Here is a 21394-nt window from a genome sequence, read left to right as displayed (position 1 = left end):
TTATATTACCTACCAGTACATGTCACTTAAACTGCTTTTCCTCCAAGCAACTCAAAGTGCTTTATAAACAACCCTTTTAAGAGTGCTCAAAATCTTTCATAGATCATTTCATTCACTTCTGAAATTAAATGTTAAAATACTAGTCTTGAGGGAGCTGTTTTTATTGTAAATTCAATAAAAACAACACAGCAAGTTCCTCAGCCAAGTGAGTAAGTTTTCATAACATGTTTAATCTTGAAAACAGAAGAAGTCAAAGTAGTCTTTTGTTGTTTCCTTTAGCCCTCACAAATTTTGCTGTCTTTTTGGCTGTCATTTTTCTTGGACACCAATGTAATCACTTTTATCTATAGCCTGTGTCACTTTTACAGGATATTTGTTAATACAATATAAATGGTAAGATTAAGAAACAAGTACAAAACAAGCTATCATATGTATAGTTTTTAGTAGGATAAAATACTGATCAACCCATCATCATAACAAATAATAGCTATAAAGAGATAGTCCATTATTTCTACACATGAAACTAGAATAGGGTGTGGCATTATTGACAAACGAAAGGAAGCAGTTAACTGATAGCATCTCATCTTACCTGAAAGTAATAAGATACTCTTATTCTGATTCTTGATATAGCATAAGCAAAATGCACAATACTGCTTTGATTGAGAAAAAGTTCTTCCAACATTTGTGGTGGTTGAAGGATATTTGGAAAATATCCCACTGGAAAATCTTTTATGTTAAAAATGGTCAGATACTGACTGCATCCACTTAATTTCATCTGCTTTTTGGACTTTCTCAGCACTATCCATAAGGAACAATACTGTTCTATATGCCTTGGTCTCTAAAGTTCAGAGCTTTGCACACTCAGAACAAACAGATCTCAGGAAAGCATGGGTTTTTTTTTAACCTAATTTATGTACAGGTCACAGCTTAAGACAGAATTGACAATCAGAGTAGACAAACTAACTGTATCTGGCACATACATTCATTTTATTAATGATCACTTTTTTCTCTTGTCTTTATTTCTTTTCTATTTTATCCACTTGCCCTTATTGCATGCCATTTAAACTTATGTATAGTTTATTGATGCTGTTTGGAGAAAATTCATAATACTGACTTTTTAAATAGAATTATTTATTTTTCTCTGTGAAAGATCAAACTACAACCCAAAATATTTTTTAAAAAGAAAATAAGTCAAAGCAAAGACTATTGAGATTGTGATGAGACATACATAAGAGAGCCAGGAAAAAACCAGAACGATAAAACAAAAACAATACACTCATGTAAAATTATATCTGAGAACCTCCACAGAGCCAGTAAATTAGAAGTGAATATTTAATTTGTAATGCCCTCTAATAGCAATCCTTTGTGGAAAAATTAAATATCAGCAGTTATGCCATATTGAACTTTGGATCATATGATTTGAATGCTGCATGATTATTTAATGTTTAAAAACATAAGTCAGAACTATTTATTATATTTCCTGTTTACCATTATGAGCCTGATTCTGTTCCTGTTCCCCCAAAATCTCGAACAGAAGTCCATTCAGCTTTAATTCATGTTCAATGGATGTGAGGTATTTAAAAAAAATAACCAAAATCTAAGGTTATACATACAAACCTTTTAAAAGATGCAGATCTCCTAAAATTAGTGTAAAATGGGAATATGCTTCTGCAGACTATATTGTTTGTGTTAGTGGATAGAGGTGGTTGAAAAATATGTTTTGCTTTCCATTATAAATTTTAAAAATAGGATTTATGTGTACAATTTCAAATTTTAATTGAAATTTTTGTGTTGGAAAACAATTTTTCAATGTTGATATTGGAGAATTTACTCAGGACAATTTCTGTTTTGTCAAAGTTTTAATCAAAATTTTCAACCAGTTCTATTAAAGAGTTGGTAGGGAGTTCTATCCAAGCTGCAGTCTGACAAATTTTGTAAAGTTCACTAGCCCAACTGCTAATTATTGGAACTCTGATTTTTAGGAAGTTAGCTGGATTCTCACATGACATTCACCCATATTGACCTTGCAATGAACATGTTTTCTAATATGCTTTGCAACATCTCAGCATTGATTCTATGCATGTATCTCATCAAGATCACTGAAGTAAACTAGGAGGTGCAAATTTGCTTCACCTTTCAGAACATTTGGAACACAATTCCATCATGGAAAGTGATGCGACTTGTCAGCTATATAACCAGTTGTTTCTGGAAAATTGCAGAGGCTTCCTTGAATAGTGTCATTGTTCCATAATCCATAGAATACAAAAAAGTTTCCTCTTCTGGATACAACTGACTCAGGGTATGTCTACACTACCACCCTAGTTCGAACTAGGGTGGTAATGTAGGCAACCGGAGTTGCAAATGAAGCCCGGGATTTGAATTTCCCGGGCTTCATTTGCATAAAGCTGGACACTGCCATTTTTAAATGTCCACTAGTGCGGACTCCGTGCCGCGCGGCTACACGCGGCACGGACTAGGTAGTTCGGACTAGGCTATGACCTCTAAAGCCCTAAATGGGTTGGATCCGGGGTATCTGAAGGACCATCTTCTCCCATATGAACCTGCCAGGGATTGAGGTCAGCTGAGGAGGCTCTGCTCCGTATTCCTCCACTTTGGAGATAAGATTAACATCTACACGGAACAGAGGCGTACAGATAGTTCGGATTAGAAGCCTAATCCAAACTATCTAGTCCGTGCCGCATGTAGCCGCGCGGCACGGGGTTCGCACTAGCCGGCTTTTAAAAATGGCGGCGCCGGCTTTATGCTAATGAAGCCCGGGAAATTCAAATCCCGGGCTTCATTAGCAAGTTCAGTATGCATACATTACCCCCCTAGTTCGAACTAGGGGAGTAGTGTAGACATACCCTAACTGCCCGCAGCTAGACACAGCTGTTAAACGTTAATTCGAACTAGCTCCTTAGTTCGAATTAACTGTTACTCCTCGTGTGCAAGAGCTGTTCTGCCGCTTTTTTTCAGTGTGTACATATTTGTATCATACAATGAGGTTTAAAAAAAAAATAATTTCCAATATTCCATTTGCACTACATGTTTTTTCAATACATATGTTAGATGAGTATTTATTTTTATTCACCAAAAAAAAATTCTTCTTATTGGTGCAGGCTGGGCCATAGCTTCTCTCAGCCAATGGGAGCTGTGAACAGCCATACCTGTGGACACTCAGGTAAAAAAAAGCATCTGGCAACCCGCCATGGGTTAACCCTGGTGAACCACATCCACTTGCTGCCCACCCCAGCCTAATCCAAAGCTCGCTCATTGAAGGGCTCTGAATCAGAACTGAAGTGCATAGATTAGATGAGAAGTGAGGCAGGAGTATATTGACACTGCAGAAATTGAATTCTGTGTAGAGAATGGGGCAAAGATCACACAATAAACAATGAAGATAAAAATAAGTATCTAATAGGTGTTTCATTCACTGTGTACTGTTGAATCCCCACACCACAAACTGCAAATGTTATATGGGGAAAAGACAGTGTTTGTTCAAATAAAATTTCTGTTGTGCATTTATACAAGGGAGCAGTTAGTGTTATAGTGACCATCATAACTTTGTCATTTCCTCACTTTTGAGTACTTTGTTTTCCAATTAATATCCCTTTTATATTATTCTGTTTATAATAATGTATATTCTGTATAAAACATGATGGGCACTGTGCATACATATGACAGGTCACTGATCCAAAAAGCATCCTTTCTAAACAAACGTTTCCATTTTTCATCATTCAATGTTTTTAAGCATATGTTACAAGTGTGTATATATATATATACACACCTGTCTTCATTTTTTGTTATACACAAAAGCATTTTTAAAAGGCAGGTTTTGTCCCAGGTTTGGAGAGTGTCACTACAGATGTATTCAGTACTGCCCTTGCCCTTATGCAGAATACGCAGTTGCGTGAAGCACCTGAAAAATTGGGACATGCCTGGGTCTTAATACCCATTCACCATCTTTTTCCTATCCCTGTTCCTCTACCTACCTGCCTATTCCTATCCCTGTTCTGTGACTCTGCTTCCTCCGGAGAAGATCTAGTTAACTTAAAAGTGAAAAAGTCCGCCAGACTGATTAACCGAACACTGAACCTCTGAAAGAGCTATTCAAGTGGTAATGAAGCCATTGACCAAGCATTTGCCAAGCCGAGGTTTATACTTTTAGTTTCTAAATTTACTGTAAAAACAATGAGTAGTCCTGTGGCACTTTAGAGACTGACAAATGTATATATATAGGGTGTCTCCGCCATACGTTGCCCTGGTATAGATCCGTTCCACACTAAAGTTGTTGATGCTTGTAGGAACTGATGTGTTATAAGTTCTCCCATTCCCCGCTCTTAAGTCGTGCAAACTGCCCCTCCCCCCCCAATCTGTGCAAATGGAAGTCAGCCATGGGAAAAAAATTCCCCACTTTAAGTTGTTTCGCTATAAGTCCAAGTTTTTTGGAATGTATCTTGGACTTATAGCAAGGACGGCCTATATAAATATCATGAGCTTTTATGGGCAAAACCCACTTCTTCAGATGAAATGAGTTCGAGTTAGTCTACAAGACCTCAGTTTAAAATCTGCATTAAAATATTTCATTAATATTTGTAGAAGATTATAAAATCATATCTCTAAAAATTCCCCACTTTAGCTGCCATTGGCTGTAGGGACACCAGTTTAATAGTACTACATAGGGACCCATAAACCCTAAAGACGGCCCTGGAAGCTTCCCAAGAGAGAGTGAGGGTTTCCATGATATACAGGCAGTCCCCGGGTTACGTACAAGATAGGGACTGTAGGTTTGTTCTTAAGTTGAATTTGTATGTAAGTCGGAATTGGTACATATTGTAGGGGAAACTCTAGACAAACATTTCTCCAGAGCTCAATTTTATTCTTCTACACCTCACTTCCCTCAGTCCTTTATTCTCAAGCTGAGGTGTCTGCTGAGAAAAGCCACTCTGCGTCTCCCTAGTCTGCTGGGGGGGGGGGGGGAGGGCGCTAGTTTCACGTCTCCCTGGTCTGCTGGGGGGAAGCAGCTAGTGCGGGGTTGCCTCACCCCGTTTGTAAGTAGGGATCTGATGTAAGTCGGATCCATGTAACCCGGGGACTGCCTGTAGTAGATTGAAGACTGGACTAGATTTATTTTAATTTAAATTTCTGTGGTGAAGCACCTCTTCCTCCCCCTCCCCACCATTGGGACAAGAGGGATTAAGGTGGCCAGGCAGGCCAAATAACTCCATTGGTGCACCTGGAGGAGGAGCCAGGGAGCATGGTACTAATTAGAAGCAGACTCAGCTGACCAGAAGGTGGGGCCAACATAAAGCCCAGCAGCGGTGAGGAGCAAAGAGACGGTGGGAAAGCAGGTTGTGGTTATTCCCTGAGTGGAAGGATTTGGGAGGATGTCAAGGGCAGAAACAGTGGAACCCAGATGAGTAGCAAGAATCCCAGGAAAATCAGACTCTTTAGAGACCTTGGCTGCTTGTTATAGGGTTTCTAGGCTGGGTTTCCTTGACAGCCATTGGCAAGGGCATTGGAGACAGCAGCCAGCCACAGGTCTGGAAGGACTCTGAATTCCTCAGAAGGAATTCATTGCTAACATTGTTTCATTTGACAGTGGCAGTGTTTCATTTGAAGGGATCCATTTATGCAGCTACCTAGTCTTCTTTGTCATCAGTACAGCAGTCTTCTCAGGAGTCATTTTCAATTTAGTTTATTCTTGATCAACAAACCTTCTGAGAAGCAGAAAGACACTTCATTTGATTCCTTCTCAACAGCTCTTTACAGATATATGGTATTGCACACCAGGTTAGCAAAGCCTGAGACACTTCCTGCTTCCCATCACAAGTTCTGTGCAGAAACCTGTCCCAGTAAATGTATTGCATTAGATTAATTTCAAACTGTGTACCTATTACATGTAAAGTTTCAAAGGGATAGCAATATTAGTCTATATCTGCAAAAACAACAAAAGAGTCCTGTGGCACCAAACTTATTTGGACATAAGCTTTCGAGGATAAAAAAACCCCACTTCATCAGATGAATGATGCATCAGCATCTGACAAATTTTTTAAAACGAATGACATCTTATGCTCAAATAATCTGTTAGTCTTTAAGCTGCCACTAGCTTCTTTATTGTTACATAAAAATAGCCATTTTCTGTTGCTAACTAATGAATCTACACACAGATGTTTGCCAGTTTTAAAAGAGTGTGTCAAATATAACTTCCAATTTTATTTACTTCCAGGATTTCATGCACCACATTAAAATATAATTTAAATGACTAAACACATTTACATGTAGAGAGAACCAACAGAGCATATAATTTTGATTGCTTTCTGTACTCATTATAGTTCTGTATTGGATACTTTCAAAACTGAGCTTTTAAGAAGACAAGAAATCTAAATGCTTCCGTGCACTCATTTTTATTCACATTGTTTTAACTCTAACATTTGTACACTACACATTTTTAATATGACCACAATGCTGTACAAAGACCAACTGGAATTGTGTCTTCAAATCAAATTTAATCTGATTGTCCTCTTGAAATATTAAACAAGGGCTATTAAAAGAGGATTAAAGCATAAAAGGAAACATGATTACTAAGTCTTTTAAAGTTATCAAAGAGCAAATACTATTGAGTAATAATTGTGTGAAATAAAAGCAAAAATCCACCTTTAACTGAGTTTTCTGACACTGCCAACTGAGAGTTCATATCTAACGTTATTGGATAAAATGTTGGCCCAATTAAAGTCAAAGGAATTTTACTATTGAGTAGCAGGGGTGAGGATTTTCACTCATTATGTTCACATTGTAAACAATTCAAACATTAGAAGCTTCCATTTTTTTACCTTTGAATAAGTTAGTAACACTGCTGTGAAAGAATTACTATAATGTTCTATATCAAAGCATCTGTGTCAAGCAAGCTACTGTTAACTATGGTGAACTGCAAAGGGGGAAAAGATGGGTTTGTGCCTTTTTTTATTCTTTATGATGCATCAAGGAGGCCTGAAGAGATTTTTGCCACGGCAGCGTTTGGATTGTTTCTTTTCTTTTTTCTTTTAGAAAAATGTTAAGAGTTGCCTACCTTGGAAGAATCTGTGGTGACTGGTGTGAACTAGGACCATAAGAACTGTGCTATTGAGTAGTCAAATAATTCTTTAGGCTGTTAAGCTCTTGGTTTTCATTTATTTTTGTTAGTACCTGTTTAAAATATAACTTTTAAGGAACATCTTGCAATTCAACTAAAGTCAGCTCACAATGCATATCTCCACTTGGGAGGTTCTTCAGCAAAACCAACATAAGTGGGCTTTGGATCAGATCTCAGGGTATGTCTACACTAGCCACCCTAGTTTGAACTAAGGGCACATACCCTAAGGGCTTTAGTGGTACCAGTATCAAAACATACCCTAAGGGCTTTAGTGGTACCAGTATCAAAACCTAAGTGCAGAATGGGATGGAAAATTTCACCCCCAAAAAAACTGCTCCCACCTTTTCAGGCCATTTTCACATACCATAAACTAGTAAAAAGAGCACAAGCCTATTTTTTTCAAAATGCTTTGCAAGCTAATTTAATCTTTTATAAGAATTTTTGAGTTGTAGCCAGTTTCTACTTGCAGATCAGACACACGAAAAAACATATGCTGTGGGGGGAGAATCTTTTTTTTTTTTTTTTAAGTACAGTGATAGGTACAAGTTGAGTCTTTCTAAATCAGGACTCTCTGGTCCGACAACATCCATGGTCCAGCATGACCACAGAGTTCTGGTGGAGGGTCAGAGGCAGGAGCCCTGCAGGGGCTGGAAACCCAGCTGCGGGAGTCCAGCTGAGCCAGCAGCAGGGCAGCCAGAGTGCCAGTGGGCTCCAGCAGGGCAGCAGTCTGCCCTGTCGGGTCAGGAACCCTGGCAGCAGGGGTGGTGCCAGCCTTACTGTCACAGGACTATGATCAGCCATGGCAGGGCTGGTGGGACCACAGATAGCTGCGGTGAGGATGGGAGCCATGGCAATGGGATTGCGTGCTGCTATGGCAAGACTGATGGGGCTGGGAGCCCAGCATTGCAGCCGTCAGGAGCCTGGGGAGCAGGCAGGGAAGAGGGGCCAGTGGCAGTGGGGAGTGAACAGGGAGGCCAGCAGCCAGGCCAGGAGGAGCTGGGCTGGGGGAACACAAATGGATCTCCTGTGGTCTGGTGAAATCCCTCATTCAGGACCAGTCAGGTCCCCGGGGTGCAGGACCAGTCAGGTCCAACATGTAGTTTTTAATACTTTTACAACAAGGTAACATTTTAAACATATATGTAAACAAACTAGGCAGCTTTCTGATGTTTATCAAATCGTTCCAATAGAGCCCTTAATATATTTCCAGGTAGTTTTTGGTGTGTGTCTCTTAGTCTTTCGATAGCAATCTTTGTCTGTTGAAAGAAAGAGGGAGAAACATTTCATATTACAGGAATGACAAGTCATTTTCTTCAAGTTTTCACAAGGTTGCAAAAGATACACAAAAAATCTAAAACTTTATGGAAAGAGATAAGGGAGTGGGGGCAGAAAAGGGAAATTTCTCCTAAGAATCCATCAGACCCTTGCTAAGGAACAGTCTGTTTTCAAAATGCAAGTGTATTTCCCTGTGATAACACTAAGCAATTATATCTGGCTATGCAGTGATGACACAGACCTTTTAGCTCACTAAAGCCCCAATCTCTAAACTGAGCTAGCACTGTGGAAAGCCTATTCTGTGTAAAATCATTTGCCACAAGGTTCAAGAAGCAGCTCCCTTTCAAAGCCAGTTGCAAACTTTTCAAAACTCCAGTTTAAATGTTTATCATTTGTTAAAATATGCATGGCATAGTTAAAAAAAAAAAGGGGAGGTTTAGGATGTAAAAAGGCAATTCCTTCAGCAATCAAGCGTACTCTCCTCAGCAAATCATGTTCCTTCAGGCCCGTGGGTGGTGGGTGAATGGCAAGCTTGGCGAGAGAAGCTCCAGCTCCGCCCCTTCTGCCTAAGACTCCACTGCTTCTACACTGGTCACTATATTCCCAGCCCACACCATCATGGTCGCTGACCCCTACCCAAAATTAGCACCTTCTCCTCCCTGCTCCCCCTGCCCCAACACTCAGAGCTCCCAGCCCCTGGAGCAGCTAACCAATTGTATGGCCCCAGCCTTCCCCTCCTTCCTGCCTGTTGTAGGGGAAGCCATGCCACAGCTTCAGCCTTCTTGGCTGGCTGGCTGGCTGGCTGGGTTGCCAGGTGTCCGGTATTCAACCGGACAGTCTGATTTTTGGGCCCTCTGTCCAGTAAAAAAAATACAGAAAATACTGGAGACGTGCAATGTCCGGTATTTTCTGGTTTTCCGGTTGGACGCCCGATGGAAGCCTGGCGGTGGCGGGGGGAGTGGCTGGGAGGCAGGGCGCAATCGGTGCTGAAAGCCGCTGGTTGTGTCTGACATTGGAGTGATGCCTTGGGGAGCAGAAGAAGCCCCGTCTGTGCTCCTGAGCACTGTTCAAGCGCGTTGTGGAGCCGTAGCCGGACTCGCTCGTGCTTGGCCAAGACTGTGCCCGGGACAGGCAACGCCCTGGGATCTGCATGTGTCTGGGTCAGTCCCGCTCCCCGCCAGCCGATTCTCTCCCCTTCCACTCCCACCCCCAGCCAGCCTCGCTCTCCCCAACCAGCCCTGCTTCCCGCCGGCTGCCCCCCCCCCGATATCTCCCGTCCAGCCCTGCTGCCCCCAGCCCCCCCGATATCTCCCGTCCAGCCCTGCTGCCCCCAGCCCCCCCCCGATATCTCCCGTCCAGCCCTGCTGCCCCCAGCCCCTCCCCCCGCCAGCCCTGCTTCCCGACCACCCCCCCTCCTCCTGGCCAGCCCCCTCCCCTCCCGGCTGATTCCTTCCCCCCTTCCCCTCCCGATCAAGTGTGTCCGGTATTTTTTCTGAAGCTCCCTGGTAACTCTATGGCTGGCTGGAGCATGGCTGGGACCAAACAGGTTTCTTTGGGAAGCTCCCACTGACAAAGCAGCATTTTTGCCGTGGCAAGTAACATTTCACGAGTTGGGCATTAACTGGTGTTGCGTTTGTGGAGCTCAATGAGCTAGCCTCCAGGTATCAGGTTGCATAGTCTGCAACTACTAGAATATATGGGTGCCAAGCAGCACTTTTCTGCAGGGATCCCACAATATCCATCTCAATCCTCTGGAAGGGAGTCTCAATTGGAGGAAGTAAGGGCCGTTTGTGGTGGTTAATTGGTATACTGTCAAGAGACATAGTATTCTCTGACCTCTGTTACCACACTAGTAAAGTCAGTCAGATATGCAGGACAAGGTATTTTCTCAGCATACATGGCCAGCACAAGGGATGTCATGTCCTAGCAACAGGGTGGTTAGTGATACAATCAAGGTACCTGCAATTGTGCCCTTACCACACTGGTTGGTTGGTTGGCTGCATTCAGTGTGACACAGCTCTCTTCCTTGAGTATAAGTGGCATCAGGATTCTGCCACCTCTTCATTTACAACAGCAAAGTCTTTGTAGGCCCGACTCAGTATAGGGTCCTCTCTTTGTTCATGGACAAAACCACAGCTTCTACATCAGCTAATGGCAGCTTCCCAGATACTTTTCCCATTTGCAAACCAAGTGGATGTCCTATTGTCTTCAAATCCCCCTCAAGAGATTTTTCAGGTTCTCCTCATCCAGCTATTTGCCCCGAGTGCTAGAATCTGATCAGTAGCTATGGTCTCTGGTTTTCCCAGCTCACTGATATTTTCTTGGAAGTGCTGCTAATCCTGATCCATAATAATGGGAGAGGCTAGCTCTGCGGACAGAGATAGTAGAAGAGTCTATATGTTGTCCCATGGCAATAGCATTTGTCTGACATGGTAGGTCTTTACATCCTTGTTCATGCACTAGGGGAAGACAGTCTCCCCTGGGGGGTAGCTTCTGTCATAGCCAAGGAGTTTGCACCAGTGGAATTTGTTGGAGTCTTACTGAATCTCGAGTCCAAGAACTTTGTATTTTCATCCCCAGGATCCATATGGTGATGGTGATTTTGGAAGCCCCTTTTTCCTTGGCCTGGTTTCTGTTGTCCACACTGGGCATATTTGTATTCCATAAGGGAGCGTTCCCTTCAAATATGTTCCAGTTACCCACAACAGCAGCAGGTCCCCATACTGTGGCCTAAGCCTCTTTTCTCACATAATGGCGGTCCTAGCTGTTACTGAGGTCTGGTGCCCACATCTGTGTTAGCATCGTTGTTGCCCTAGGCAAAGATCCAAAATGGAGTCTGAGGAGTCTAAAATGGAGTCTTAGGAGTTTTTCTCCCTCAAACAGCTTTCCTGCCAAAAACCCGCAGGGAAGAAGGCTTTGCACTCCTCCCTGTCACCTATGCACACGGCTCTAGGCCTTTGCACTCTGCACTATGTCATGCATGCACATCTTTTCTCTGCACACAACCCTCTTTTCTTGTGCACACCACCCACTCTGATGCACCGCTCTCACTAACCCATTTTCCCGCCTCGACTTCTTTATAAGCTTCCCCCTAAGGAGAGTTCATGTTGTTTGGTTCTCCTTCGTCCGTCTATGTGTGTCGTCGTCACTTACCCCGAGGAGTCTATCCATCCACTGCCACGTGACCTGATCGGGATTAGCTGTATCCAGAAGTGCCATTTCAAGGGGTGAGGGAAGCCTCCTCCCATTCAGCATTTTGGATTTTGGGAAATACTATCGCAAGTCTCGGTCATACAGACATTCAGACAAGGACTGGTGTCTAATTGACTCTGAGCACCAGCACGTGGAAGGCGAGGATCCAGACAGCTCTGGAATCCAGACCCGTGTATCATCGAGGGATCTCCCTGTTGTCCTCCCTTGAGGCTTTCAAATAGCCAAAAGATAGCAGGTCACAGGCGTCTATCACCATTTTATTGTAAAGTATAACCTTCTGTTTACGGGACCTTTCCTATCTTCTCTTTCTCTTCTGGGTAAGGGTGGGACAATTATTGTTGTTGGCTGTGTTGATGATGCGTGTTTGTTCTTCCTAAAATATATGGTTTGGCCCTAAATTTGTGTCTGGCCTGTTTATGAATCAATCGTTCTACCGGTGATAGATACGGATACCAGGTCGAATCTGGCTTCTGTGGGGGAGGCGCATTAGGCTTTGATTAATTGCCCACAGCAATTGTTACCTCTGCCTTCCAGGTAACATCATCCAGTAATGAGGCCAAGGTTCAAAAGACCTGCTGAGGTTTCAAAAGACCTGCTGAGGCTTTTCCTGCCTACGGTATGTCTACACTACAAAGTTAATTCGAACTACGCTAGCGCTCCGCTACTTTGAACTTAATTCGAACTAGCGGAGCGCTTAGTTCGAACTAGGTAAACCTCATTGTACGAGGACTAAGCCTAGTTCGAACTTACTAGTTTGAATTAAGGGGTGTGTAGCCCCTTAATTCGAACTAGTGGGAGGCTAGCCCTCCCCAGGTTTCCCTGGTGGCCACTCTGGCCAACACCAGGGAAACTCTATTACCCCCCTCCCGGCCCCAGAGCCCTTAAAGGGGCACGGGCTGGCTACGGTGCCCGTGCCAGGTGCAAGCCTGCCAGCACCCAGCCAGCAGACCCTGCACCTGGCACGGCTCGAGCCAGCCACCCGATGCCTCCCAACCTTCCCCCTCTTCCCGGGACCAGGCTGGCGGCTCCCGGGAGCTTGCCCAGGATCGCAAGAGGCAGGCACCCGCCTGGTCCAGTGCAGACATCATGGACTTCGTCCACGACCTCCACACTAGGCACAGGAAAGTGGCCGTCTAGGTCAGGAGAGCTGCCAGCCTGGCCACCCAGGAACAGGTGTGCATGAAAATCAAGGTGGTCCACTGAGACCCCCAACCCTGAGCCCTGAGCTTAGAATGGCCGTAGTGGGTCAGACCAAAAGTCCATCTAGCCCAGTAGCCTGTCTGCCGACAGTGGCCAACCCTAGGGACCCTGGAGGGGATGGACCAAAGACAATGACCAAGCCATTTGTCTTGTGCCATCCCTCTACAGCCTTCCACAAACTTCGGGCAGGGACACCACTCCTACCCCCTGGCTAATACCACTCCATGGACCCAACCTCCATGAATTGATCTCACTTCTCTTTAAACTCTGTTCTAGTTCTAGCCTTCACAGCCTCCTGCAGCAAGGAGTTCCACAGGTTGGCTCTTTGCTTTGTGAAGAAGAACTTTCTGTTATTAGTTTGAAGCCTGCTACCCATTCCTTTCCTTTGGTGTCCTCTAGTTCTTCTATTATGGGAACTAATGAAGAACTTTTCTGTATGCACCCTATCCACCCCACTCGTGCTTTTATAGATCTCTATCATATCTCCCTTCCATCTCCTCTTTTCTAAGCTGAAAAGTCCCAGTCTCTTTAGCCTCTCTTCATATGGGACCTGTTCCAAACCCCTCATCATTGTAGTTGCCCTCCCCTCTCCCACTCTCTCTCTTCCCCTCTCCCACCTCCTTTTCCCAGTCTCCCCCAGTTTTGTTCAATAAAGAGAGATTCCATTTTTGAACACAATTGTCCTTTATTTTGTACATCAGGAAGGGGGGCTAAGGAGGGGTAAGTGGAAGGAGGTGAGGGAGGAATGGGGTACGAGCCCCCGATGGGGAGGACTGGACTGGCTCTGCGGGCTTCTGGGGGTGGAACCTCTCCTGCAGCCCCCCAATTGTCCCCTCTCCCAAGATGGCAGCCTGCGGCAAGTGCAGCCGGTCTGATGGCCGAGTGCTGTGATGTGTCTAGTGTGGGTACTCCGGGCACTCCAAGCCAGGACTGCTTTGCAAGTGGGGCACCCCTGAGAACTGTCTGTCCGGGGTGGGGGTCGGGTCCCTTTAAGCACAGCCCTCGGCTAGCCTGAGACAACAGCTCCACACTCTAAGTCCTCATCTGATGCCCTGCCGGCACTGCTTCCGGCCAGCCTTAACCTCGGTTCAGGGTCCACTCTGTGTGGACATGCTAGTTAGAATTAGCAAAACGCTAATTCGAACTAGTTTTTTAGTCTGGATGCGTTAGTTCGAATTAGCGCTGTAGTGTAGACATATCCCTTGTTACTGTGTCTTGCTCAGAGTTACCGTGGTTGTCCTGACAGCTGAGTGGCTGGTAATTAGGATACTCATTCTTGAGTAACAGAATTTCAGATAAAGTCATCATTTTAGCTACAAGTTGTCTCCCCTTCTCCTATCCTTGGGAGCTCTTCAGTGGCCATAAAATTCTCCTTCAGCTGCCCAACTGCCTTGAGCAGTTCCTCAGAATGCACATGCATCAACAGGAAGAAGGTTTTTTCTGAACTGCTCTCCCACTATTAACTTGGCCAGCTGGGTTCCTATCTGCTGCCATAGCTGCAACCATGAATACTCCTTCTTGTCTTTGGGCTATCACTTGTGGTCAAGCTCTCTGGGGATATGTCTCCACCCAGAAGTGGTGGCAGAGTGTCTCCTCACTAATGTAAGGATGGCTGCTTTAAATAATTTATAATCAGTTGCAGACACAGAGTCAAGCCCTCAGAAGCCTGTTCAGGCTGCACAAGGCTGGTAAGGGGCCAACACCAGAACCTACTGTTCTGCGACCACTGCTGCCTGTTCAAAAGTAGTCAGGAAGGCTTAGGAGTGGTAGTTAGGCCCCATTTGAGGCACTTTTATAGATACAGGTGTGAGCAGAGGCCCTAGGCTCACAGCCCCTGCTACCAAGCCACTAGTTACCCCAAGAGGCTGTAGAGTCATCAACAACTCTTGGCCAAGGTTCTGTTGTAATTCTTATTGCTGTGTTGCCATTTTGTTGCATTCATAATCTGTAGTTGTTGCAATGTGGCCCACTATTGCCAATTTTTTTGTTGAAATTGCTGTAGCTGGGTTGTCTGCTGTTTGCTGCTCTTCCATCAGTCACTCACACCATTGTTGTGGCTCTATACTATTGGGTTAACTGGATTAATAGCTTTTTACAAATGCCCACACAAGGCTCTGGTGCCCTAACACATAACTGATATTGTAATAAAACCCTGGCAGCATTAAAACAATTGTTCAGAGAAAAACTCTGCCAGCCTGCCACCCATCCACAAAAGAGTTTCTTTCCACGCATTCATAGTTCCAGATTGCGTACTTCAGCCTCCTTCCAAAAGCCCAAGTAACAGATGTCTGGCAATGTGCCTAGAAAGTTTTGGGAGGGGGCTGAAATATGCTATCTGGAACTATGAATGTGTGGAAAGAACACATTCTTTTGTGGGTGGGTGGAAGGCTGGCAGAGTTTTTCTTTGAATGATTGTTTTAACACTGCTGGGGTGTTATTATAATATTAATTATGTCACTATTAATTAGGACACCAGAGCCTTGTGTGGACATTTGTAAAAGTTATCAATTTACTTCAGTATAAATAATTTGATGTTTTTAGCTTATTTTGAGACAGTTTACTGTCTGGAAATAAGGTACACAGCCAGGATCAGGCAACTCATCACAGACAAACAGCACACGATCCTCAGAACTCAGTGAGAGAAACACATGGCATAAAGAATTGAGAGAGAAGGCCAGGGAGGATAATGATGAAACAGAACAACGCATAAATCTATAGAGAAATCTAACAATGTAAGATAATGTTGTCAGGAGAAAATGATATTTCAGCCAGGCTACGTCTACACTACATGCTTCTTGCACAAGAAGCCTTTTGCACAAGAGTTTTTGCGCAAAAACTTCTTGTGCAAGAGCACGTCCACACCTCAAACACTGCATGGACACGCTTGCGCAAGAAAGCTCTGATGGCCATTCTGTGAATGGCCATCAGAGCACCTGTGCTTTTTCCCCATACGGGTTCTGCTGTGTTACTCTTGATTTCCTTGCCCAAAAGCGTATTTGAGGTGTGAGTGCCCTATGGGTTTTTGCGCAAAAACCGTGCAGTGTAGATGTAGCCCCAGAGATATGTTACTGAATAACAGTAGACTACGTAAGGTAACCAGTGCAGTGTAAGAAAGTTTTTACTTCATAAGAAATCAATAGATACAAAATTTGATGTCAGATACTTCAGACCTAATTAACATAATTTAAACTAAGACTTTAGGTTCCCAAAGTTTCAAAGAGAAGAACCAACTTACCTTTTCAACTAGTTCCGTAGCTGCTATATTTGGATCATAGGGAATAGGGTCTCCAATATACGTGCGAAGTTTGACTGGAAACCCTCCATATCCAGGGACAAATGATAATTGAAAACGTTTATTTAACCATTTAATAAACCCTGTGAATTATAAAAGGAGGGATTACATTTTGAGAAATAGTAGATAATGTTAGAAGCTAGCAGAGTCCCTGAATCAAAATGGTACCTGGATTACAACTAACAAATTTTAGGTGATTTGGTTAACAAAGGAAACATGAAGGTCAAACAATATGCAGAGCATGTAATCTTGAAAATAATAATCTTTCTGTGTATTACCTCATGCATACCAAGTACTAGTTTAAAATGTGTCACTATGAAAAGCGCAATTAATACCTAATCCAATAAATATATATTAAGATTAGATAACCCAAAAGAATTGTATCATGATAAACAGTTACCATAGTTAAAAGAGAACAAAAGACTCAAATAAATGAATAAGCTGAGCTTTTCCCAGAAAGTTGATTTTGAAAATATAAATATAAGTCTATGAATTTGAAAAAATACATATCAAGTAAATCTTACACATGTTTCCAAGTGTTCTATATCCTTCCCGAATATTCTGAGTAAACAAAGGGATGATGGGCTAAGAAATAAAGAAAAGAAGAGATAAGACTTTGGACAATAGTTCAGTCTCAGGTTTTTTGTTTTCTTTTAAATCTTACATCATCTTTGAATAGATACATTTTGCATCTACATTATGTTGATTATAGTCAACTTTACCATTCCATTAAATAAAAATGAAACTGATAAGTTATTACTAGAAACTCAAAAGGAGTCACATGTTTGCCAGGAACATCTATACAGGCAGTCCCCGGGTTACGTACAAGATAGGGACTGTAGGTTTGTTCTTAAGTTGAATCTGTATGTAAGTCGGAACTGGCGTCCAGATTCAGACACTGCTGAAACTGACCGCCAGTTCTGACTTACATACAGAATCAACTTAAGAACCCCAGGCGTCCCCAAGTCAGCTGCTGCTGAAACTGATCAGCAGCTGATTCCAGGAAGCCCGGGGCAGAGCAACTCTGCCTGGGGCTTCCTGTAGTCAGCGCTGGTCAGTTTCAGCAGAAGCTGACTTGGGGACACCTGGGGCAGAGCAGCTGGGGTGCTACTGGACCAACCCAGCAGCACCCCATCTGCTCTGCCCCAGACGTCCTGATTCAGCCGCTGCTGAAACTGACCAGCAGCGGCTGAATCAGGACCTGGGGCAGAGCAGCTGGGGTGCTGTCGGGTTGGTCCAGTAGTGCCCACGGGCGCTGCAGGACCAATCGGCAGCGCCCCAGCTGCTCTGCCCCAGAGTCCAAAACAAAAGCCTGGTCTGCTGGGGGGGGGGGGAGCACACTAGCTGCGCCCCCCCCCCCCCAGCAGACCAGGGACACGGGGAGCAGAGCCGCAGCGGCAGCGGGGTGCCGCGCCTCTGAGGCTTTGCTCTGGCAAAGCCTCTGAGGCGCGGGACCCCCCGCGGCTGCGGCTTCAGTCAGGGTGCCTGTGGTCTGCTGGGGACCGTCCCCAGCAGACCACAGGCACCCGGACTGAAGCCGCAGCCGCGGGGGGGTCCCGCGCCTCTGAGGCTTTGCTAGAGCAAAGCCTCAGAGGCGCGGGGAACCGCCGCTGCTGCCGCTCCAGTCTGGGTGCCTGTGGTCTGCTGGGGACGGTCCCCAGCAGACCACAGGCACCCGGACTGAAGCCGCAGCAGCGGGGGGGTCCCGCGCCTCTGAGGCTTTGCTCTGGCAAAGCCTCTGAGGCGCGGGACCCCCCCGCGGCTGCGGCTTCAGTCCGGGTGCCTGTGGTCTGCTGGGGACCGTCCCCAGCAGACCACAGGCACCGGGTCTCATGCGGCAGCAGCGGGGGTTCCCGCGCTTCTGAGGCTTTGCTCTGGCAAAGCCTCAGAAGCGCGGGATCCCGCCCGGTGCCCCTGGTCTGCTGGAGACGGTCTCCAGCAGACCAGGGGCACCGGAGCAGCTTACGAACGGGGCTTTCTCGCCCCGACTTCCGGGGCGAGAAAGCTCCGTTCGTAAGTGCGGATCCGACGTAAGTCGGATCCGCGTAAGTCGGGGACTGCCTGTAGTTAGATATGTACCAGGGTTAGGCTCCATTTTCTGAGAGTTCTTAATACCTAAATCACAGGTTACTGTTATCATGATGAACACCAAAACAACACTGACAGAATAATACTTATTAGAAAAAATAATACCACAGATATCAGAATTAAAAATTTCGTGAGTCCATTCAGCATTTTTTTTCAGTGCCTAAGAAGTCAGAGTACTAGGGAGTTAGACAAATAACCATCAAGACATAGATATTATTTTGGTAACAAAATCTTGCAAGCAGACACTAAAATGCAGCAAAATTCCTATAGAAAATATACATAGACTATGCAATTTAAGAGTCTCACTTTTATTATGAAACTCTTTCAAATATTAGGGAAGAGGGCAAGAAGAAAAGATGACCTTGTTTAATTGAATGCTTGCTTTCTAATGCCCTTAATATTTAAAATACTTTTAAGAAGTTGTACCTTTTCAGAAAATTATTTTCCTCTGAAGTTTTCTCTCTGAAGCACATATTGAGATTGTATCATCTCAAAGCAAATATTCTTTCTAAACTTTACACTATGACAGCTCCTTCATTATTTTTATAGATCGAGTGCCAACCGCCTACATAGCATGGTGTAGAATTTTGTTCCTCCCCTTAGTTCTGATCCTGAGATTTATCTGACACACGAATTAGATCAGAAGTTCTGATATTTTGTTATAGTGTAGATTACGCCTTAACAAAAATTGTATTTCTTGTGCAGTCCAAGATATTTACATGCCAGATGTGCTAAAAAATGTTATATATCTTCATGCTTTGACAACCATTGTCAAGGATCTGAAATCCAGTTAAGCACAAACAATTCTTCCTCTAGCTGGAGTCAGAAGGTAACAAGGTGACTCATAGTTCTGGGCATATGGAGAAGGTGTCTCACCAGGTCCTATAGCTAATGGATATAAAAGACTCACATCTGACTCAAGCATGGAAGGCCATGGCCTCCACATGTGGCGTGCTCCCCGCCCAGCTCTGCCATGTCCTGGCCCCACCCCAAGAGCACCGGGCTAAACATGGAGGCCATGGGGATGGCCTTCACCCTGTACTCATTATTCCTGGCCATGCTGCTCTTCACCAACAGCATCGCTGTGCTGCATGGGGAGTGCTTCCTCTGCAGCGTTGGCTGGGGAACAGAGCAAGGGATTGGCAGATTTGGAAAAGAACCAGAAATTAAAGTATAGCTAATGAACCTTATTTGATCTGTACGAACAGTCATGAGAGAATAATTTCAGGAACCAACTAGAGAGAGAAACTGTGGAACTGGCCTTCATATGCAAATCTGACACATTTGAACACAGACCTCTCTTGGATGGGCCGTTATATTCAACACACAAACGACATCAAAATCTAAATATCTGACACTTACATCCCACTGTATTAGCCGCATTTAGCATGGACCCTTTAATTGACAGGGATTTTTTCTCCTTCCCTTCTTCCCTCTTTTTCTGCTTTATAACTGACCCTCTGTGCCTCTTGCACCATATTTGTCATCTGAAGAAGTAGGTTGTGCCCATGAAAGCTCATGATAATATCTATATTTTTTGTTAGTCTCTAAGGTGCTCCAGGACCGCTCTTTTAAAGTTTTTTTTTTCAAGCACAAAGAGAGTCAGTGATAAAGCACACAACAATTCATGGGTAACACATTTACATCAACACACAGACAACTACTCACCACTTTTGCATCTATGGCCACTTGAGCAAAACCTTTGCGATTACCCCACAAGAGGTTGTAGCTTTCACTACTAAAGAAAGATTCTTGAGCTCCACCTGGTGCAACACCCAATAAGTTGCCTTTCTTCAGAATTTCTACACATTCTTCTCTCCCCCCATATACTGCAGGAAGCAATTTAAGAAACATTTGTATGCCTGTAATAAACATAACCAGTACAGATCATTATGGTACATTAAACTCATTACACAATTCGTATATTGAAAATTATAACCAATTGAAAGCATTCTCCCTCTCTGTCTCACTCTCTTACACACACACACACAGCATTTTTAAGCATGGCCCTGAACTATATTTCTGATAAAACTCTCCACACTGCTCCAATGGGGAATAACCATTCCAAAGTTACCCAAGGGCTTTTCCTGCTTGCCTGGCAGAAGAACATTGTGGAGTTCATAGTGTTCACTAGAGTGTCACACTGGAGCCCTTTGGGTCATCACCTGGAGGCCAGTAACTTCTCATTACCATACCCAGTGTTTACACTTCCCTTAATTCAAGGCAGTGGGCTTTACCCCACTGGTTCAGGTGGAGGACAGGTGTCAGTTTTAAAGCCTATCATTAGATGGGAGGGACTCAGCAGTGCAAATACACTCATTACAAATTCAACCTAATGCTGAATTCATTGACCTAAGCTCCTACTGTAGACCAGCCCTGATTTACAGTCCCTTTGCTCTCTAGCAATTTCTCTATTCCTGTCATGTCACTTAGGGTATGTCTACACTGCACAGCTATTTCAGGTTACTGGAGATAACCCGAAATAACTACACAAGCTGCCTGTTATTTCGAAATATTTTTTGAAATAACAAGTGCACGCTATTTTGCCATTCCAGTAAACCTCCTTGCACAAGGGATAAGGGATGGCTTCTTGTTACATTTTTTTTTTGAAACTGCTGAAATTGTGTCTTAAAAAACCCCCCCAGGAAGTCTAGCTATATCTTGGGTCTGTTGTGTGGAAAGACAGGGGCAGAACTAACTGCTTAGAACATGCTTGTTTAATGTTTTTGTTTGATTGACATTTTTATGTAATTGTACTAATTACTAACATAAAAGAAATGAGTAGCTCTGTAGCACCTTAGGGTATGTCTACACTACCCCCCTAGTTCGAACTAGGGGGATTAATGTAGTCATACGGAGTTGCAAATGAAGCCCGGGATTTGAATTTCCCGGGCTTCATTTGCATAAAGCCGGGCGGCACCATTTTTAAATGCCGGCTAGGTCGGACCCCGTGCCGCGCGGCTATACTAGCTAATCCGTGCTGCGTGTAGCCACGCAGCACGGGGTCCAACCTAGCTGGCATTTAAAAATGGCGCCAGCCGGCCTTATGCAAATGAAGCCCGGGAAATTCAAATCCCAGGCTTCATTTGCAACTCCGTATGACTACATTACCCCCCCTAGTTCGAACTAGGGGGGTAGTGTAGACATACCCTAAGAGACTAACAAAATTATATATAGCCGGTCCCCGAATTGCG

At 44.2% G+C, this 21394-nt stretch overlaps 1 protein-coding gene across 3 annotated transcripts in view; it reads right to left on the bottom strand.

The window, feature by feature from the left end:
• Nucleotides 1-5064: 5064 nt before the first annotated feature.
• Nucleotides 5065-21394, bottom strand: part of LOC102446696 (DGAT1/2-independent enzyme synthesizing storage lipids-like) — a 35271-nt gene continuing 18941 nt past the window's right edge. The window contains exons 4-7 of one of the 3 annotated variants that reach the window (XM_025186261.3): nt 19869-20062; nt 16637-16697; nt 16056-16195; nt 5065-8388 (exon numbers count right to left, since the gene is read on the bottom strand). In XM_025186261.3, coding sequence (XP_025042046.2) covers nt 8284-8388; nt 16056-16195; nt 16637-16697; nt 19869-20062 — 500 coding nt within the window. In that variant the 3' untranslated portion in view covers nt 5065-8283. The remainder of the gene's footprint in view (nt 8389-16055; nt 16196-16636; nt 16698-19868; nt 20063-21394) is intronic. The other 2 variants (XM_075920694.2, XM_006126321.5) reach the window with 2 other exon arrangements.

This window comes from Pelodiscus sinensis, chromosome 2 (assembly GCF_052426305.1).
Source record: "Pelodiscus sinensis isolate ZL-2025 chromosome 2, ASM5242630v1, whole genome shotgun sequence".
NCBI classification, from domain to species: Eukaryota; Metazoa; Chordata; order Testudines; family Trionychidae; genus Pelodiscus; species Pelodiscus sinensis.
Note: the sequence above shows the minus strand (reverse complement) of the source record. Positions and strands in the feature narration are given on the sequence as shown.